We start from the raw sequence: 18510 nt of genomic DNA, 5'->3' as shown, positions 1-18510 counted from the left end.
CCCTCACATCTCACAACTTCCCCCACTATTCATACCCTGCACCACAGAGGTACCCACACTGACATCATTATCACCCGAAGTCCACAATTCTCATTAGGGTTCCCTGTTGGTGTTGTACATTCAGCTGGTTTTGACAAATGCATAAGGACATGTATCTACCATTGTGGTGTCCGAACAGAATAGTTTTCCTGCCCTAAGCATCCTCTGTGCTCTACTTACTCATGCCTCCCTCCTTCTTAACCCCTGAAGACCCCTCATCTTTTTACTGTCTCAGTATTAAAAACTGTCTTTTGCCTTTTCCAGAGCCATTCAGTATGTATTTGTTTCCCCCATGTTTTTTCATGGCTTGATAGCTCATTTCATTTTAGTCCTGAGTCATATTCCGTTGTCTGGAGGTACCACAGTTTATTTATCCACTCATCTACTGAAGGGCATCTTGATTGCTTCCAAGTTTTGGCAACTGGAAACAAAGCTGATATAAATGTCCATGTGCAGGTTTTTGTGTAAACAAAGTTTTCAACTCCTTTGGGTAAATACCAAGGAGCATGATTGCTGGATCTTGTAGTAAGAGTATGTTTAGTTTAGTAAGAAACTGCCACACTGTCTTACAATGTGGCTGTACCGTTTTGCATTCCCTCTAGTGACGGTTGAGAGTTCCTGTTGGTCTGAATCCTTGTCAGCATCTGGTATTGTCGTTGTTTTACATTTTGGCTGGTCTAGTATGTGTGGAGTGGTATCTTATTGTTGTTTTGATTTGAATTTGCCTGATGACCTGTGATGTGGAGCATCTTTTTTTAAAAAATTTATTTATTTATTTATTTATTTTATTTTTATTCTATTTATGGCTGTGTTGGGTCTTCGTTTCTGTGCGAGGGCTTTCTCTAGTTGCGGTGAGCGGGGGCCACTCTTCATCGCGGTGCGCGGGCCTCTCACTGTCGCGGCCTCTCTTGTTGTGGAGCACAAGCTCCAGACGTGCAGGCTCAGTAGTTGTGGCTCACGGGCCTAGTCGCTCCGCGGCATGTGGGATCTTCCCAGACCAGGGCTCGAATCCGTGTCCCCTGCATTGGCAGGCAGATTCTCAACCACTGCACCACCAGGGAAGCCCGTGGAGCATCTTTTCATATGCTTATTGGCCATCTGTATATTTACTTTGGTTAAGTGTCTGTTCAGATCTTTTTCTCAGTTTTAAATTGGGTTGTTCGTATTCTTACTGTTTAATTTTAAAAGTACTTGGTTATATTTGGGATAACACTCCTTTATTAGATGTGTCTTTTGCAAGTATTTCTCCAAGTCTGTGGCTTTTCGTCTCACTCTTGACATATGTACCTTTTTTTTTTTTTTAATTTATTTATTTATTTTTGGCTGTGTTGGGTCTTCATTTCTGTGCGAGGGCTTTCTCTAGTTGCGGCAAGTGGGGGCCACTCTTCATCGCGGCGCGCGGGCATCTCACTATTGTGGCCTCTCTTGTTGCGGAGCACAGGCTCCAGACGCGCAGGCTCAGCAATTGTGGCTCACGGGCCTAGTCGCTCCGCGGCATGTGGGATCTTCCCAGACCAGGGCTCGAACCCGTGTCCCCTGCATTGGCAGGCAGATTCTCAACCACTGCGCCACCAGGGAAGCCCCGACATAAAGAGCATATACGAAATTACATAATATTAAAAGCAAATACTTATCCTCTTTATTCTATCTTCCATTAAAAAAAAAAACCTGCCTTCTGAAATATTACATATTTACCAGAAAGTTGCAAAAATACTACAGACAGGTCTTGTGCACCCTTTGCCCAGCTGGTTACATCTTATATACAATATAAAACCCAGGAAACTGACATTGGTGGAATGTGTACACATAGTTCCATGTCATTTTATCACATGTGTAGATTCATGTAACCACTACCATAATCAAGATACAGATCTATTTCATCACTACAGTAATCTCCCTCACACCATCTCCGTCCACCATCCCTAACCTTTGGGAATTTATCATTTTGTTTTCCATCTCTGTACTAATTTTGTCATTTCAAGAGTATTACGTAAATGGACTTACACAGTATTGCTTTTTCACTTAGCACAAGTTTGTTGAGGTGTATCCAAGATGTTTAGTGTATCAATAGTTAGTTCCTTCTTACTACTGATTACTATTTCATGGTGTGGAGGTAAAATTCATCTGCTGAAGGACATCAGGGATGATTTCACTTATTTTGCTGTTTAAAATAAATCTACTATGAAATTTGTGTACAAGTTTGTGTGGGTGTAGTTTTTATTTTTCTGGGATAAATGCCCAGTAGTATGATTGCTGGGATATATGGTAAGTGTATGTTTAGGTTTTTTGTTTCTGCTCTTTTAAAGAAACTGCCACACTCTTTTCTAAAGGGGCTGTACTATTTTATATTTCCACCAGGAATGTGTGAAAGATCTAAGTTCTCTGCATTTTTGTCAGCATTTGCTTTTTACATTTCCCTGGCAGCTAATGTTGTTGAAAATCTTTTCATTTGCATATCTGCTTTCCATATCTTATTTTCAGTGAAATATCTCATGTCTTTTACCCATTTAAAGTTGGATTTTTGTTTTTTAGTTTTGAGTATGTTGAGATTATTTCATATATTCTAGATGGGTCCTTTGTCAAATATGTGTTTTACAAGTATTTTTTCCAATGTGTAGCTTGTTTTTAATTTTAATTATAGCCAAGTTATTGCTTTTTTCGGTCTCATGGATCATATTTTCTGGTGTCATGTCTGAGACCTCTTCACCAAACCCTAGGCGATTTTCTTTTGTTTTCTTCTAAAAGTTATATAGTTTTACATTTTAATCTCTGATCCATGTTGAGTTAACTGTAGGTAAGGTGTTTTATTTCCAGTTTTATTCTTTTCCTATGGGTATGCAGTTGCTTCAGGACCATTTGTTGAAATGGTCAAATGGTCTTACTCCGCTTAATTGCCTTTACACCTCTTTCAAAAATCAGTTGACCATATTTGTTTGGGTTTATTTCTGGATTGTCTTCTGTTCCATTAATCTGTGCATCTTCTGTCAACTTTATATATCCGTTTACTTAGATTGTCTTTCCTTTCCTGCATCAGCATTTTGTAGTTTTCAGTATCTAAGTCCTGTATATATTTTTTAGATTTATACCTGAGTATTTAATGTTCTTTTGAGCAGTTATAAATGGTATTATATTTTTAATCTATAATTCTGTAATTCTGTATGCTTGTTGCTGGTATATAGAAATACGGTTGATATTTTGTATGTTGATCTTGACTCTGGTGACCTTGCTGAGCTAACTCACTAGCTCTAGAAGTTTTTGTTGTTGTTGATTCCTTGGGATTTTCAATGTATCAATCATGTTATCTGCAAATAGGGAGTTTTATTTCTTCCTTTCTTATCTGTATGACTTTTTCCCCCTTTCTTTTCTGCTTTGTTGCCTTGTCTAGAACTTCCAGTACTATGCTGAATAGCAGTGGTGAGAGTGGAGTCCTTGCCTTGTTCTTGCAAAATTCTTGTTTGTCCTTGTTTGTTCTGTGAAAAATTTTGAAACATTTCATGGATTCTTTCCTCCTCTGTTTTTCTCTTTTCTCTCTTTTTGGAATTCCTACCTATGTACTGGAACTTTGAGACTGTCCTTTAACATTTCTCTTGTGTATGTGTTTGTGTGTGTGTATAAATTAATGCTGTTTTTCTTTTTTGTTTTTGGTGTTTTTGCTGTGTTCTCTAGGAAATTTTCTCTGATGCTTGTGTTGAGTTTTTAAATAATATCTACCTTGTTTTTAACTTCTCAGAGCTCTTTTATTTTCTAAGCGTCAGTTTTTCATTGCATTCTTATATTGTTTCATGCCTGAAATATCTTCTCATATTTTTAAAATTATTAATGATGGTTTCAAAAATTTTGAAACTTTCTTCCTGTATAGAGTTAACCACTTTTCCAGGTGCTTGTACCTGTTTGTAAGCAGCAAACTAAAAAGCTGATTGCAAGCAATGTGTATGTGTTTGCCAACCTCTAACTTTATTGAGGGTGCTGTCGTTGTGCTGTTTCTTGGAGCTCTCTGGTTGACAGTGTCTTTCAGTCTTTCTCCACAGACTGACTGATTTTATTTTTTCCTAATACATTGCTATTCATTTTACTAGTCTTTTTTCAGGATATGGCATTGTTGTGTATTGAGAATGGCCTGAACTTTTGAAGTTTTTAAAGTTTCTGTTGTGACCTTCCTTTATTTAGTTTTGAAATCAAGGTTATACAACTCTTAGGTAATTAGTTGGTGGAATTGGGGGTGATTTTCTGATTTCATGGTGAATGTGTATAAGATTGATGTTGATAATTTTAAAAACAGGTTTTTAAATGTTGGTTCAATTTTAAAAATAGTTATAAGTTTATTTATAGCTCTTCTAGTTTTTGTTCAACTGTATAAATATATCAATTTAAATGAATGTTTTGCTATCTCTTTAGCTGTAAATGTTTTGAGAGAATGAAAATAATGGGAAATGTACAAGAATACTTCTCAAAGTTTTATTTTACATTTTATTTCATGTTCCTTATCAGGTGCTCCAAAGTGTGACAACTTCGCTGAAAAAAGGCCCCTCCTTGGCGTTTGTAAGAGCACTGGATCTTCTGGGTAAGGAATTTTTAAAAATTTCTTTGAACCACTATTAAAATTTTGTATTATTTCAGAGGGGGAACTTTGATGTCTTCAGATCTTTGTTTACCATAAGAATATGCTCTTACAAGACAGATGGGAAAGGAAATAAAAACATATTTAGGGTTTTTGTCACTCAGTCCTTGTGATTTTTCTGCTCACTGTTTTCTCAAATGTAGGGTGATAGCAAAACATGAAAGCAAGCCAGCAGTACATCAGAATTCAGTCTTGAAATAAAAGATTAGCATCATTAAGAAAAATGTGTTTCAGTTTATGTGTTTATTTAGTATTTATAATGGCCGCCTACAGTGGATTAGGACTTACTGTTAGGTCGTCGTGGTCGTCGTCATCATCATCATCATCATCACCATCATCATCATCATCATCATCACCACCACCATCATTAACATTTACTGTTGTTGTAGCATGTGCCTGACATGGTTCTAAAGGCATTCCATGAATTTTCTCTTTCATTTCTTTCAGCAATACTATGAAATAGATACTGTTCTTAGTCCCATTTTGCAGTTTAGAAAAACTCAGGCGCTGAATTCACACAGTGGAGCTGTGGATTCAAACCCAAGCAAGCATTCTCTTAATTCCGTGCTGGTTACATTTGTGACCATGAGAGGACTATGGACAAAGATGATTAATGGTTATTACTCAGGAAGTCAGATTTTCCCCTACTTTCTCTGTATAGTAAATGAGAATATATGCTTCTTAATGGCTTATAGTGATTTAGTTATCAGGTTTGTCGTGACTTTTTCACTATGTAATTCCAATTCAACCGCTGGTTAAATTGCAATGGCCTCTACAAACCATGTAATTGAAAGTTACTGGGTGGGCAGTCCAGGGCTAGTGAAGTGTTTCTGTGATGTGTCATTAATGACCTAGGTTCTTTCCATTTCTAGTTTTGAGATCTTTTAGAATATGACCCCTTCCCCTAATGATCTCAAGAAGGCTACTGTCTTTTCAGTTAGTGCCTCTCCTCCACTTGAACTCCTAGCTACAAGGTAAGCAGGGATATGATTATGGGTTTGTTAGTAAGGTAGAGGATCAAAATGAGTATTAGGCTTGGCAACCAGTAGTCCCTGCCTTGGGCTTTCAGCTGATAGTGTACACTCTAGGTCATGGTTGCAGTGCAGAAGGGAAGAATGTGCTAGTGGTGTTACATGATTAGGTCTTGGAATCTTAATCGTTGCTTTCTGGGGAAATGGTTTGACTACATGCATTACAAGGCAGTTTTCTTCCAGTGTAAATTTTTGGGTTGAAGTGGGCAAAAATTTACTTTGTACTCATCACTCTGCCGGGTATGGGATGAGGATACAAAGCATGAAAACCTAATTCCTTGTCCCAAAGACTTAAGGATGTTGCTGAAAACAAAAACATAGCACACAGAAAATGATTGTGATATAATGATGTGTAATAGGAATTCGAAGAAGGTAGAGATCAGTGTGCATGGATTAATGGGAGATGGCCTCATGAGGAAGGCACAGCATATGCTGGATCTAAAGGAATAAGAAAGTTTGGCAGTACATGTAGAAGACTAAGGACTTCCAAAGTAGGTTATAAAGCTATAGAAGGGGGACAGAAACTGGTATAAATATACTTAGGAAAGATGGAGGTTTGTGACTTAGAATGAAGTCCATCTGCAAAACAAGTAATAACAACCATTTCAGTGCTCTAGAACTCAACCAAAGGCTTCCAACAATGTGGAAAGTGTTTATGTTTGAGAAACTGGTAAATATTAAGCCATAACAGTGGGAATCTGTCGCATTCACGCCCGGAAGCTGCTCCCATCACACTCCACCCTTTCCCCTTCCAACTTGGTTGATTTTCCAGGGTGTGCGATGTCATGACCATGCCCAGCAGCATTGTCCCTGGAAGTTATGGTCTTGGGGTCATGACAGCTGTGCAGGCCCATGGCTCTTTTAGCCTGAAGTCATGGTTAGCTGAGGCTTCCTGTGGGTGCAGAGGAGCCATGAAAGCGTCCAGGGAAAGCTAAAATCTGGAAGACTTGAAGACGTCTGCCTGTTGAACATGTTCCTCTACCCACACAGAGATCCTTTTGGAAAGGATGACAGCCTTTATTGACTTAGGGTATTCGAGCAAATTCTCTGTCGAATCTTTGGCTAAGTCACTAAGCTACTTAGACACAGGGGCAACCCCCAGGCAAGCAGGCTTTAAAATGAAAACAAGAATTAAAGAAAAGTATAACTCAGCAGAGGCATTAGTAACTGCACATTGTGGAGGAAGAGAGATTTCCAGAATTCTTATACTATTTTATATAACATGTCTAGTTTTCAACATAAAATTATGATACATACCAAGAAATAGGAAAGTGTGATATATTGAGAAAAGTAGGCGATAGAAAAGTGTTCCTGATTGTTTCCAATGTTAAAATTTGTAGACAGGGCTTTTAAAGCCGTTATTCTACATATGTTCTAAGAACTAAATGAACCGTTTCTGGAATGATAGGAAAGTATGATAACAGTGACTGAAGAAATAGAGAATCTCAATAAGAAGTTAGAAATTGTAGAAAAACCAAATGGAAATTCTGGAGTTGAAGAGAAAAAAGGTGAAATAAACTCTCTGGAAGAACACAACACCATATTCAAGTCAGCACAAGTATCAGGGAACGGGTGTGTTGACAAGCGAGCTGAAAGGGAATGGGAACCACGCAGAAGAGGGGAAACACCTGTGGTGAAAGAAAACCTTGTTGATTTCACTCTTCCTGGTGTTTAGGTCCTTGTAATTCAGGCGCACCCAGTCCTGTTGAAGCCCCACAAAAAGATGTGTTTACGGAAGGTGCTCAGCTACCTACTGGGTTTGGTTTGCAGGTTTTGAAAGATTTCCCATTCCCTAGCAACCCTGCTTAACTGTATGATTAAGGAGATTGTTTTTATTTTTACAGGATTCATTTATTGAGGTATCACTTTATCAAAAAATAAGACACAAAAGGAAGGGTAAGGTGATAACATATAGTAGGTGATGAGATCATTTACTGAGGGATGACCATGATGGTATGCAGGTTATATTAGTCAGGGTTCTCCGGAGAATCAGAACCAGTGGGATGTGGGATGTATGTGTGTGGGGAGGGAGGGAGTGGGGGATTGATTTTAAGAAATTGTCTCACATGATTGTGAGGGCTGCAGATCCAAAATCTGGAGACTGAGGGAAGAGTTACAATTTCAATCCAAAGACAGAATTCCCTCTTCCTCCAAGGAAGTCAGTGTTTTAAAATTTTATTAGAACTTTGAACTGATTGGATGAGTCCCACTCACATTATGAAGCATAATCTGCTTTACTCAAACTGCTGATTGAAATGGTAGTCTCATATAAAAAATACTTTCAGAGAAACATCTAGAATAATATTTGACCAAATCTGGTTATTGTGGCCTAGCCAAGTTGACACATTAATCACCACAGGGGCGATGAATATAGTTCTGATTAAAATAGCATTTGCGGAACTTCCCTGGTGGCGCAGTGGTTAAGAATCCGCCTGCCAATGCAGGGGACACGGGTTCGAGCCCTGGTCTGGGAAGATCCCACATGCTGCGGAACAATTAGGCCCGTGTGCTGAAACTGCTGAACCTGCAGTCTAGAGCCCGTGAACCACAACTGCTGAGCCTGCGTGCCTAGAGCCCATGCTCCACAACAAGAGAAGCCACCGCAATGAGAAGCCCGCACAGCGCAACAAAGAGTAGCCCCCGCTCGCCATGACTAGAGAAAGCCCGCACGCAGCAACGAAGACCCAATGGAGCACCCCCCGCCCCCCCCAAAAAAATAGCATTTGCTGGGCTTCCTTGGTAGTGTAGTGGTTGGGAATCCGCCTGCCAAGGCAGGGGACACGGGTTCGAGCCCTGGTCTGGGAAGATCCCACATGCCGCGGAGCAACTGGGCCCGTGCGCCACAACTGCTGAGCCTGTGCTGTAGAGCCCACGAGCCACAACTGCTGGGCCCATGTGCCGCAACTACTGAAGCCCATGCACTGCAACGAAGAGTGGCCCCAGCTTGCCGCAACTAAAGAAAGCCCGTGCACAGCAACGAAGACCCAACGCAGCCAAAAATAAATAAATAAATTTATAAAAAAAAATATAGCATTTACCTATTTCAGAAAAGTCTATTGTAGGCACTCATTTCCCCTGTCCCATTTCTGCTCCTTAAATTAATTTATTTCATAGTAGGAGAATCATTCTGGAAAGAGACTGCTATATGTCTGTATCATTTGCTGGGTTGTTTTAAGAATGGTTATTGATAAATAAATGCAAAGATATTTCCTTCTTGTTTATTTTTGTTTTTTTGTTTTTTTGTTTTGTTTGCTTTTTTCTTTTGGCTGCACTGGGTCTTCGTTGCTGCGTGGGCTTTCTCTAGCTGTGGTGAGCGGGGGCTACTCTTCGTTGTGGTGCACAGACTTCTCATTGCAGTGGCCTCTCTTGTTGCAGAACACAGGCTCTAGGAGCGCAAGCTTCAGTAGTTGTGGCACGTGGGCCCTATGGTGTGCGGGCTTGAGTAGTTGTGGCTCACGGCTCTAGGTCGCGTGGGCTTCAGTTGTGGTGTGCAGGCTCAGTAGTTGTGGCTCGTGGGCTCTAGAGCACAGGCTCATATGGCACACGGACTTGGTTGCTCCACGGCATGTGGGATCTTCTGGGCTAGAACCTGTGTCCTGTGCATTGGCAGGCTAATTCTTAACCACTGTGCCACCAGGGAAGTCCTCCTTGGTTTTAAGCACAGTGCCTTCTAACTAGCAGGCTCTCAAAAATATTTATTTTTTGCTAAATGAATTTTAGTAAGCTTGCTATACAGTCATACTAGTCCTTTATTTGAATATTAGTAACACTTTTTTATGGTTGAGAAAATGTCTTAATCTGAGGAACCACATGTCCTGAACCTGGGTGTTGATATCTTCTTCAGAGCCTGTGGTGCACAAAATTTTACGACCCCCTTCACCCTTTGGAGACGTACAAGACATGTCTGTTGCCGTTCATTTCCGTGGCAAATGCTTTATTGAGCACAAGGTGCTTTGGACACTGTCAGTTGCTTATATTCACGATGAATACCACTTAGTTCTTCTTAAGAAAGTTCAGTAAAATTTCCTTTTGATGTATAAATTTTCATATTTATATTAAATTTATATTTAAATTTATAATAACTTTTCAAAGAAAGGGGGGGGAATTGCTATGGAAATAATCCCAGTCCTTCCTCATTTTTTATCCTTTAGGTATACACACGTTACACTTAGTCCACAGTTTTTAATACTGGCTCTTACTGCATTCATGACAGTCATTAAAATGCCATTTTTTTTTTTTTAATTTGGACACAAAGGCAGACAGACATTTGTGTTTTTTTTTTATTATTAATAGCTACTCTATTTATTTGTTTGTTTGTTTTAGCTGTGTTGGGTCTTCGTTTCGTGCGAGGGCTTTCTCTAGTTGTGGCAAGTGGGGGCCACTCTTCATCGTGGTGCGGGGGCCACTCTTCATCGCGGTGCGCAGGCCTCTCACTATTATGGCCCCTCCCGTTGCGGGGCACAGGCTCAGCAGTTGTGGCTCACGGGCCCAGTTGCTCCGCGGCATGTGGGATCTTCCCAGACCAGGGCTCGAACCCGTGTCCCCTGCATTAGCAGGCAGATTCTAAACCACTGTGCTACCAGGGAAGCCCCATTTATTTTTATATTCTAGTGATGTTGTCTTTCTTTCTTTGTGTGTATGTGTCTATATAGAGAGAAAGAGAGAGGGAGAGGGAGAAGGGGAGAGAGAGAGACAGATCCACTGTTCCATGATCATTCCAGACAAGCCATTTCAGTGCTTGGTGGGAGATAATGTTTATTGTGCTACTGATCCAGGGATTAAGTCAGTGCCTTGTGTAATAATTTGAGGGAGGGAGGAGAAGTATGGACAGTATACTAAGGAATATACACTTTCTTAGGAAATGAAAGCTCATTGTGTATTACATGCTAAACTGTTCCAGTAATGCAGTTTTTTGTGGTTAGGATTTTGTTGGGTATTATGAATAATTGCAAAAGAGTAACGTTATTCAACAGCTGACTGCAGACCTTGAAGAATGTTTAATCCAATATAATATCATCACGTTATACATGTTATTGGAGTGAAGATGTGATCTTTACATAGAGAGAATCATAGAATACTGGCAGTGGAAAGAACCTTGAAATCATATAAGATATATGCTACAGATAAAGGAAGTCGTATCCAGAGACTCACATCATATATCCATTTGGTGGTGGGAAATTCTTGTAAGAGTGAGAAAATTTCCCTCAGAAACAGACTTACAGATACAGAGAACAAACCAGTGATTACCAGAGGGGAGCAGGGCGGGAGAAGCGGTGAACTAGGTGAAGGGGATTAAGAGGTACAAACTACCAGTTGTAAAATAAATAAGATCCAGGGATGTAATATACAACACAGAATATAGTCCAGATTTTATAATAACTTTGTATGGTCTATAATCTGTAAAAGTATTGAACCACTGTGTTGTACACCTGAAACTAATATTGAAAGTCACCTGTGCTTCAATTAAAAGAGTGAGAGGGACTTCCCTGGTGGTCCAGTGGCTAAGACTCTACGCTCCCAATGCAGGGGGCCCAGGTTCAATCCCTGGTCAGGGAACTAGATCCCACATGCCGCAACTAAGAGTTTGCATGCCTCAACTAAAGATTCTGCACACTGCAACGGAGAAGATCCTGCGTGCCGCAACGAAGATCCCACACATGGCAACGAAGATCTCACACGTGGCAATGAAGATCCCGCGTGCCACAACTACGACCTGACGCAGCCAAATAAATAAATAAATATTAAAATAAAATAAAATGAAAGTGTGAGAAAATTTCTTTATTTCAATTTGTTAGGAATCCCTTATCTCTTATTAAATAAGCACTCTATGGCCATATTTCCAAGATTGAATTTTAATAATAAGAGAGATTAAAATTTTGGCAATCAAAGACATCTTAAATTTACCTTGAAAAAAGCTAATTAATTTTAATAGCTGCATAGGAATGAAGACTTAATTTCAAAATTAAGGACTGTTCATTAAATATGATACAGTTAGTTCACAGTATTAATAGTTTTGCAGTTTGTTACCAATTGCTAAAAAAGGTCATTTTGGATTGACAGAATTCTGTGGGACTGGTGTTTTATTTATTTATTTATTTGTATTTATTTATTTATTTATTTTCTTGAAGTATAGTTATGTACAATGTTGTGCCATTCTCTGCTGTACAGCACAGTGACTCAGTTATACACATATAGACATTCTTAGGGCTGGTGTTTGGTAGCCACTGATCTAAAGCAGCAGTTATTTAGGTGGAGGTTAAGCACAGTTTCACTGTCCTGAAGTGTTGCTGAAGAGAGTTTATTTCACCTTGTGTCTAAAATAAATAAGGGTTATGTTAAATAGAACTAGAAGGGAGGTTGCTTGGGATACTAAGTATCTGACATTTCTTCTTGTCATGAAATGTCACAGAGCTGTTACATACGATGCCCTTGTTTTAACTGATTTTCATCCTGTTGTGTTGTGAGGTCTGATGGAATCACAGTTTGGGCTGGCATTACTTGTGCAGATACAAAAAAGAGATTTATGCCATTCTTCCGGTCTTTGGTGCTCTAACACATGAGCTTTTTGAGCAATTCCTTGGCCTTCCTTCAAGTACCCAGTCTTTCACTTGTTCATCTCAGTGGTCTTTTACATTTCTGTGGGTGTTCTGCGTTTTCTTCTAGCTCTCTGCATGGCCTTGTGACACTCTTCACTGCTTTCAAAGACCGGGCTTTTACATCTTTGATATACCATTTATGCTGAAAGCTGCCACCCTGGCGCAGAGGTTTTTAATGAGATGTGTCAGGATACTGGGGTATCCAATATCATGGATTGTTCATGGACCTCTTGACTTTAGTATTGTCTTAGAACCACCAGAGCCCTCAGAGCATGATAGAGCACACCCTGTTGATCTGATTATGGATGTAATAAAACCTTAAGGAAATAAGATGACATTACTGTAACAGGTAAAAGTTGTTTTTTTATGTATTTATTTAAAATTATAGTATCTAAACTATGGACACCACTTAGTGGTGTGTTGTAAGATTGTTTTTATAGACATTGTTGTGTATTTCCTTGTGAGCCTGAAATTGGTACAAATTTCAAATGGCCCACCAAAATGGTTATATGTAGGTGACTAAACCAAAGGAATCCTGGTTTAATTTTTTGAAGAACTGCGTTTCTTGCTATTACGTGATATTTGTGTTCCTGAAAACCTGTACTGTTAGGGTCCTAGCTAGAAATAGAAGATATACTCAAATTGGGTAATATGAGGAGAGTTTAAATAAAGTGAATAGGAGCTGAGACCCTTTACCATTTCTAAGCAAGGGGTGAGAGCCATTAGCAGAACCTCCAATGAGAGCCCTATCAAGATGGTTACCTGACAGGAGCTGTGGCCTCTGGTGGAGAGATTCGGTCCATCTGCAATAACCTGACAGCGGAGCAGCCAGGTTTGTCCCCGCCTTACTGTCATTTCTCCAGATGGCTCTCTCAGGCTGAACCCAGCCAGAAGCTGGAGGTTCTGAAGGTTCAGGGAGCCCACGGATGCAATCCGTTTGATATGTGCCGACTTCCCAAGGCAGGGAGCCGGGTGCCTTGAAAGCAGAGTGTATTTACAGGGGCAGCATGCTTATATTCTGCAAAATTTCACCCTAAAACTGAGGTTATGGGGAAAACAGATACGGAGAAAGTTTATACAATGTTGTAATCAGAGCAGTAGTCCTGATTAAAATTTAAAAAGGAATGTTAATTTAAAAATTACTAGTAAGTATGGAATTTTACCTTAAAAAGAAGGTCAAGGAGCCTTGATGGAATGGGGGTATAAGAAAGAGTTGAGACTGTTAAGTTAGAGCGGTAAGAACAAAATGGATAAAGACCAGGTGGAAATAAGCTATAACATTTCTTGTTGCCTAAGCACATGGTCAAACTGAGCCATGACAAACCTGGTCCCTCCTGGTTTTCTGTATTCAACTGAGCTAGTGAACTCTGTGTTCAAAATATACTTTATATGTTGTATTGTAACACGAACGACTAAGTGCTGTCAATTTATTAATACCACTTCCTTTATTAATACTACTGATGTCACTCATTCAGAATCATAAATTTTAGCAGACTCTGATGTGTTTGTGTGTGTATACACTTTTAACAGCTTTACGAGGTGTAATTGGCATGCAATAAACTATATATTCTTTTTTAAAAAATAAATTTATTTATTTATTTATTTTTGGCTGCGTTGGGTCTTCGTTGCTGTGCGCAGGCTTTCTTTAGTTGCGGCGAGCAGGGGCTACGCTTTGTTGCTGTGCGTGGGCTTCTCATTGCGGTGGCTTCTCTCACTGCGGAGCACGGGATCTAGGCATGCAGCCTTCAGTAGTTGTGGCATGTAGGCTCAGTAGTTGTGGCTCGCGGGCTCTAGAGCACAGGCTCAGCAGTTGTGGTGCACAGGCTCAGTTGCTCCGCGGCACGTGGGATCTTCCCAGACTAGGGCTCGAACCTGTGTCCCCTGCATTGGCAGGTGGATTCTTAACCACTGCGCCACCAGGGAAGCCCCTTAAAGTGTACAATTTTATATGTTTGGCATATGTATACACCTATGAAGCCATCACCACAAACAAGATAATGAATATAACTATCACCCCCAAAGATTCCTCATGTTCCCTTATAATTTTTCCCTCCCAACTCCTTTTCTTCAAATAACTACTGATCTGGTTTCGGTCACTGTAGATTAATTTTCATTTTCTAGAGTTTTATGTAAGTGGAATCATATAGTATGTACTTTTTTTGGTCTGGCTTCTCTTACGAAGCATATTTATTTTGAGATTCATTCATGTTGTTGCATTTATCATTAGCTCATTCACCTTTATTGCTGAGTAATATCATACTACATGAGTGTACCATAATTTGGTTATCTATTCACCTGCTGATGGGTATTTTGGTTGTTTCTAGGTTTTGGCTTTTACAGGTAATGCTGCTTTGAACCTAATGTTCAAGTCTTAGTATAGACATATGCTTTCTTTTCTCTTGGTCAAATATCTACAAGTAGAATGACTGAATCACATGATAGATGTATGTTTTTCAAAGTGGTTGTCGCATTTTACATTCCTACCATCAGTGTAGGAGGTTTCTAATTCCTCTACTTCCTCACCAGCCCTTGACTTTATCAGCCTTTTAAGTTTTAACCATTCTAATAAATATGTAATGGATTCTCATTATGGTTTCTATTTGTACGTCCCCCATTTTTTGTTATTCTCAACCCTCAATTCAGTTAACTCTTCTTTCATGAGAAATAGGTTATTGTCCTAAGCCAGTATGATTTCTAGTGGTTTGGCATACAGCATTAGATGCATGAACCATATTATCTCTTCCGTTGTATACCTAGTGAGAAGGATGATGTAGTAGTACCTAATGACTGTAGTCTGTTGTTTATGGTCACTACTTCCATGTGTTTTGGAGCATTCTTTTTTATTTTATTTATTTATTTTTGGCCGTACCACGCTGCGCGGCATTCAGGATCCTAGTTCCCCAACCTGGGATCGAACCCATGCCCCCGCAGTGGAAGCATGGAGTCTTAACCACTGGACTGCCAGGGAAGTCCCTTTTGGAGGATTCTTGATTTTAGTTTTTATTTTGTTCCAATCAGTTTTTCTCTGCTACAACTTTTAAAAAAATTTTTGGCTGCCTTGGGTCTTCGTTGCTGCATGCGGGCTTTCTCTGGTTGCGGCGAGCGGGGGCTACTCTTTGTTGCAGTGCGTGGGCTTCTCATTGCTGTGGCTTCTCTTGTTGTGGAGCATGGGCTCTAGGCGTGTGGGCTTCAGTAGTTGTGGCACATGGGCTCAGTAGTTGCGGCTTGCGGGCTCTAGAGCACAGGCTCAGTAGTAGTGGCGCATGGGCTTACTTGCTCCGTGGCATGTGGGATCTTCCCGGACCGGGTCTTGAACCCGTGTCCCCTGCATTGGTAGGCGGATTCTTAACCACTGCGCCACCAGGGAAGCCTTCTGCTACAACTTTTAATGTGTGTTTTGAGAGCAAGAGCTTTATGAGTCCCCAAAAGGTTGAAAAATTGTTGAGGAGATGGTGCAGGTACAGGGGAAGCAAAGGAAAAAAGCTTTAATAATTAAGCAAAAGACGGTCTTATAAAGAGGACTGAAAATGGACATAGAATTTAAAAAGTATATTTTCTTTAGAGTTAGTTCACTCTACTGAACTGGTTGTATGTTCTAGGAAATTGCACTGTGTTATGAGAAGGAGTCATGGTTTTTGAGAAACTTAAAAATAAATGTATGTAATACATTAAATGGAGAATGAAACCACTGGTGGATTAACATTATCAAACTCTGAGGCAGCTGTCAGTCTTCCACCTTGGACTTTTTTTCAAAGGTCCTTCTTCTTTTTTTTTTTTTTTTTTCTTTTGTTTGTGGACAAGGTGCTCCATTTATTTTTGCATATACAGATTTTGTGTAGGAAGCCACAAAGAATTTTTTTTTAACATATTTATTGGAGTATAATTGCTTTACAGTGGTGTGTTAGTTTCTGTTGTAAAACAAAGTGAATCAGCTATACGTATACATATATCCCCATATCCCCTCCCTCTTGCGTCTCCCTCCCTCCCACCCTCCCTATCCCACCCCTCTAGGTGGTCACAAAGCACCGAGCTGATCTCCCTGTGCTATGCAGCTGCATCCCACTAGCTATCTGTTTTACATTTGATAGTGTATATATGTCCATGCCACTCTCTCACTTCGTCCCAGCTTACCCTTCCCTATCCCCGTGTCCTCAAGTCCATTCTCTACGTCTGTGTCTTTATTCCTGTCCTTGCCCCTAGGTTCATCAGAACCATTTTTTATTTTTAGATTCCATATATATGTGTTAGCATACGGTATTTGTTTTTCTCTTTCTGACTTATACGCTCTGTATGACATGACAGACTCTAGGTCCATCCACCTCACTACAAATAACTCAGTTTCATTTCTTTTTATGGCTGAGTAATATTCCATTGTATATATGTGCCACATCTTCTTTATCCATTCATCTGTCAATGGACACTTAGGTTGCTTCCATGTCCTTCTATTGTAAATAGTGCTGCAAGGAACATTGTAGTGCATGACTCTTTTTGAATTATGGTTTTCTCAGGGTATATGCCCAGAAGTGGGATTGCTGGGTCATATGGTAGTTCTATTTTTAGTTTTTTAAGGAACCTCCATACTGTTTTCCATAGTGGTTGTATCAGTTTACATTCCCACCAGCAGTGCAGGAGGGTTCCCTTTTCACCACACCCTTTCCAGCATTTATTGTTTCTAGATTATTTGATAATAGCCATTCTGACAGGTGTGAGGTGATACCTCATTGTAGTTTTGATCTGCATTTCTCTAATGATTAGTGATGTTGAGCATCTTTTCATGTGTTTGTTGGCAATCTGTTTATCTTCTTTGGAGAAATGTCTATTTAGGTCTTCTGCCTATTTTTGGATTGGGCTGTTTGTTTTTTTGATATTGAGCTGCATGAGCTACTTGTAAATTTTGGAGATTAATCCTTTGTCAGTTGCTTCGTTGGCAAATATTTTCTCTCATTCTGAGGGTTGTCTTTTCATCTTGTTTATGGTTTCCTTTGCTGTGCAAAAGCTTCTAGGTTTCATTAGGTCCCATTTGTTTATTTTTGTTTTTATTTCCATTTCTCTAGGAGGTGGGTCGAAAAGGATCTTGATGTGATTTATGTCATAGGGTGTTCTGCCTATGTTTTCCTCTAAGAGTTTTATAGTGTCTGGCGTTGCATTTAGGTATTTCATCCATTTTGAGTTTATTTTTGTGTATGGTGTTTAGGGAGTCTTCTAATTTCATTCATTTACATGTAGCTATCCAGTTTTCCAAGCACCACTTATCAAAGAGGCTGTCTTTTCTCCATTGTATATTCTTGCCTCCTTTAAAAGATCCTTCTTTTATGGCTAGATCAGATTGTCTGTTAAAAACTTTAGAGTCGTAGTGTCAAGGAAAAGATACTTTCTGTCAAACGTGTCAGATTCTGATATTGCATATCCATCTGAAAGTAGATCACCTGAAAGTAGTTTCGCCTTTCAAGAAAAGACCTTCTCACCGTGGAGAACAGTATGGAGGTTCGTTAAATAACTAAAAATAGAACTACCATACGACCCAGCAATCCCACTACTGGGCATATACGCTGAGAAAGCCATAATTCAAAAAGGGTCATGTACCACAATGTTCCTTGCAGCACTATTTACAATAGCCAGGACATGGAAGCAACCTAAGTGCCCATCGACAGATGAATGGATAAAGAAGATGTGGCACATATACACAATGGAATATTACTGAGCCATAGAAAGAAACGAAATTGAGTGATTTGTTGTGAGGAGGATGGACCTAGAGTCTGTCATACAGAGTGAAGTAAGTCAGAAAGAGAAAAACAAATACTGTATGCTAGCACATATATATGGAATCCAAAAAAAAAAGATTCTGAAGAACCTAGGGGCAGGACAGGAATAACGACACAGATGTAGCGAATGGACTTGAGGACACGGGGAGGGGGAAGTGAGAGAGTAGCATGGACATATATACACTACCAAATGTAAAATAGATAGCTAGTGGGAAACAGCTGCATCGCACAGGGAGATCAGCTTGGTGCTTTGTGACCACCTGGAGGGGTGGGATAGGGAGGGTGGGAGGGAGACGCAAGAGGGAGGGGATATGGGGATATATGTACACGTATAGCTGATTCACTTTGTTTTACCGCAGAAACTAACACACCATTGTAAAGCAATTATACTCCAATAAAGATGTTAAAAAAGAAAGAGAGAAAGAAAGAAAAGACCCTCTGACACCCTTCTTTATCAACAGCCA

General features: G+C 39.8%; 1 protein-coding gene across 10 annotated transcripts in view; it reads left to right on the top strand.

Moving 5' to 3' along the window:
• Positions 1–18510, top strand: part of BCAS3 (BCAS3 microtubule associated cell migration factor) — a 565907-nt gene that overhangs the window by 76480 nt on the left and 470917 nt on the right. For all 10 annotated transcript variants that reach the window (XM_082439975.1, XM_082439967.1, XM_082439969.1 and 7 more), the window contains exon 7: positions 4528–4600. In XM_082439975.1, coding sequence (XP_082296101.1) covers positions 4528–4600 — 73 coding nt within the window. The remainder of the gene's footprint in view (positions 1–4527; positions 4601–18510) is intronic.

Source organism: Balaenoptera physalus, assembly GCF_965194825.1.
Source record: "Balaenoptera physalus genome assembly, chromosome: 20".
NCBI classification, from domain to species: domain Eukaryota; kingdom Metazoa; phylum Chordata; class Mammalia; order Artiodactyla; family Balaenopteridae; genus Balaenoptera; species Balaenoptera physalus.
The sequence above is the reverse complement of the archived record's forward strand: the minus strand, read 5'-3'. Positions and strand labels throughout refer to the sequence as shown.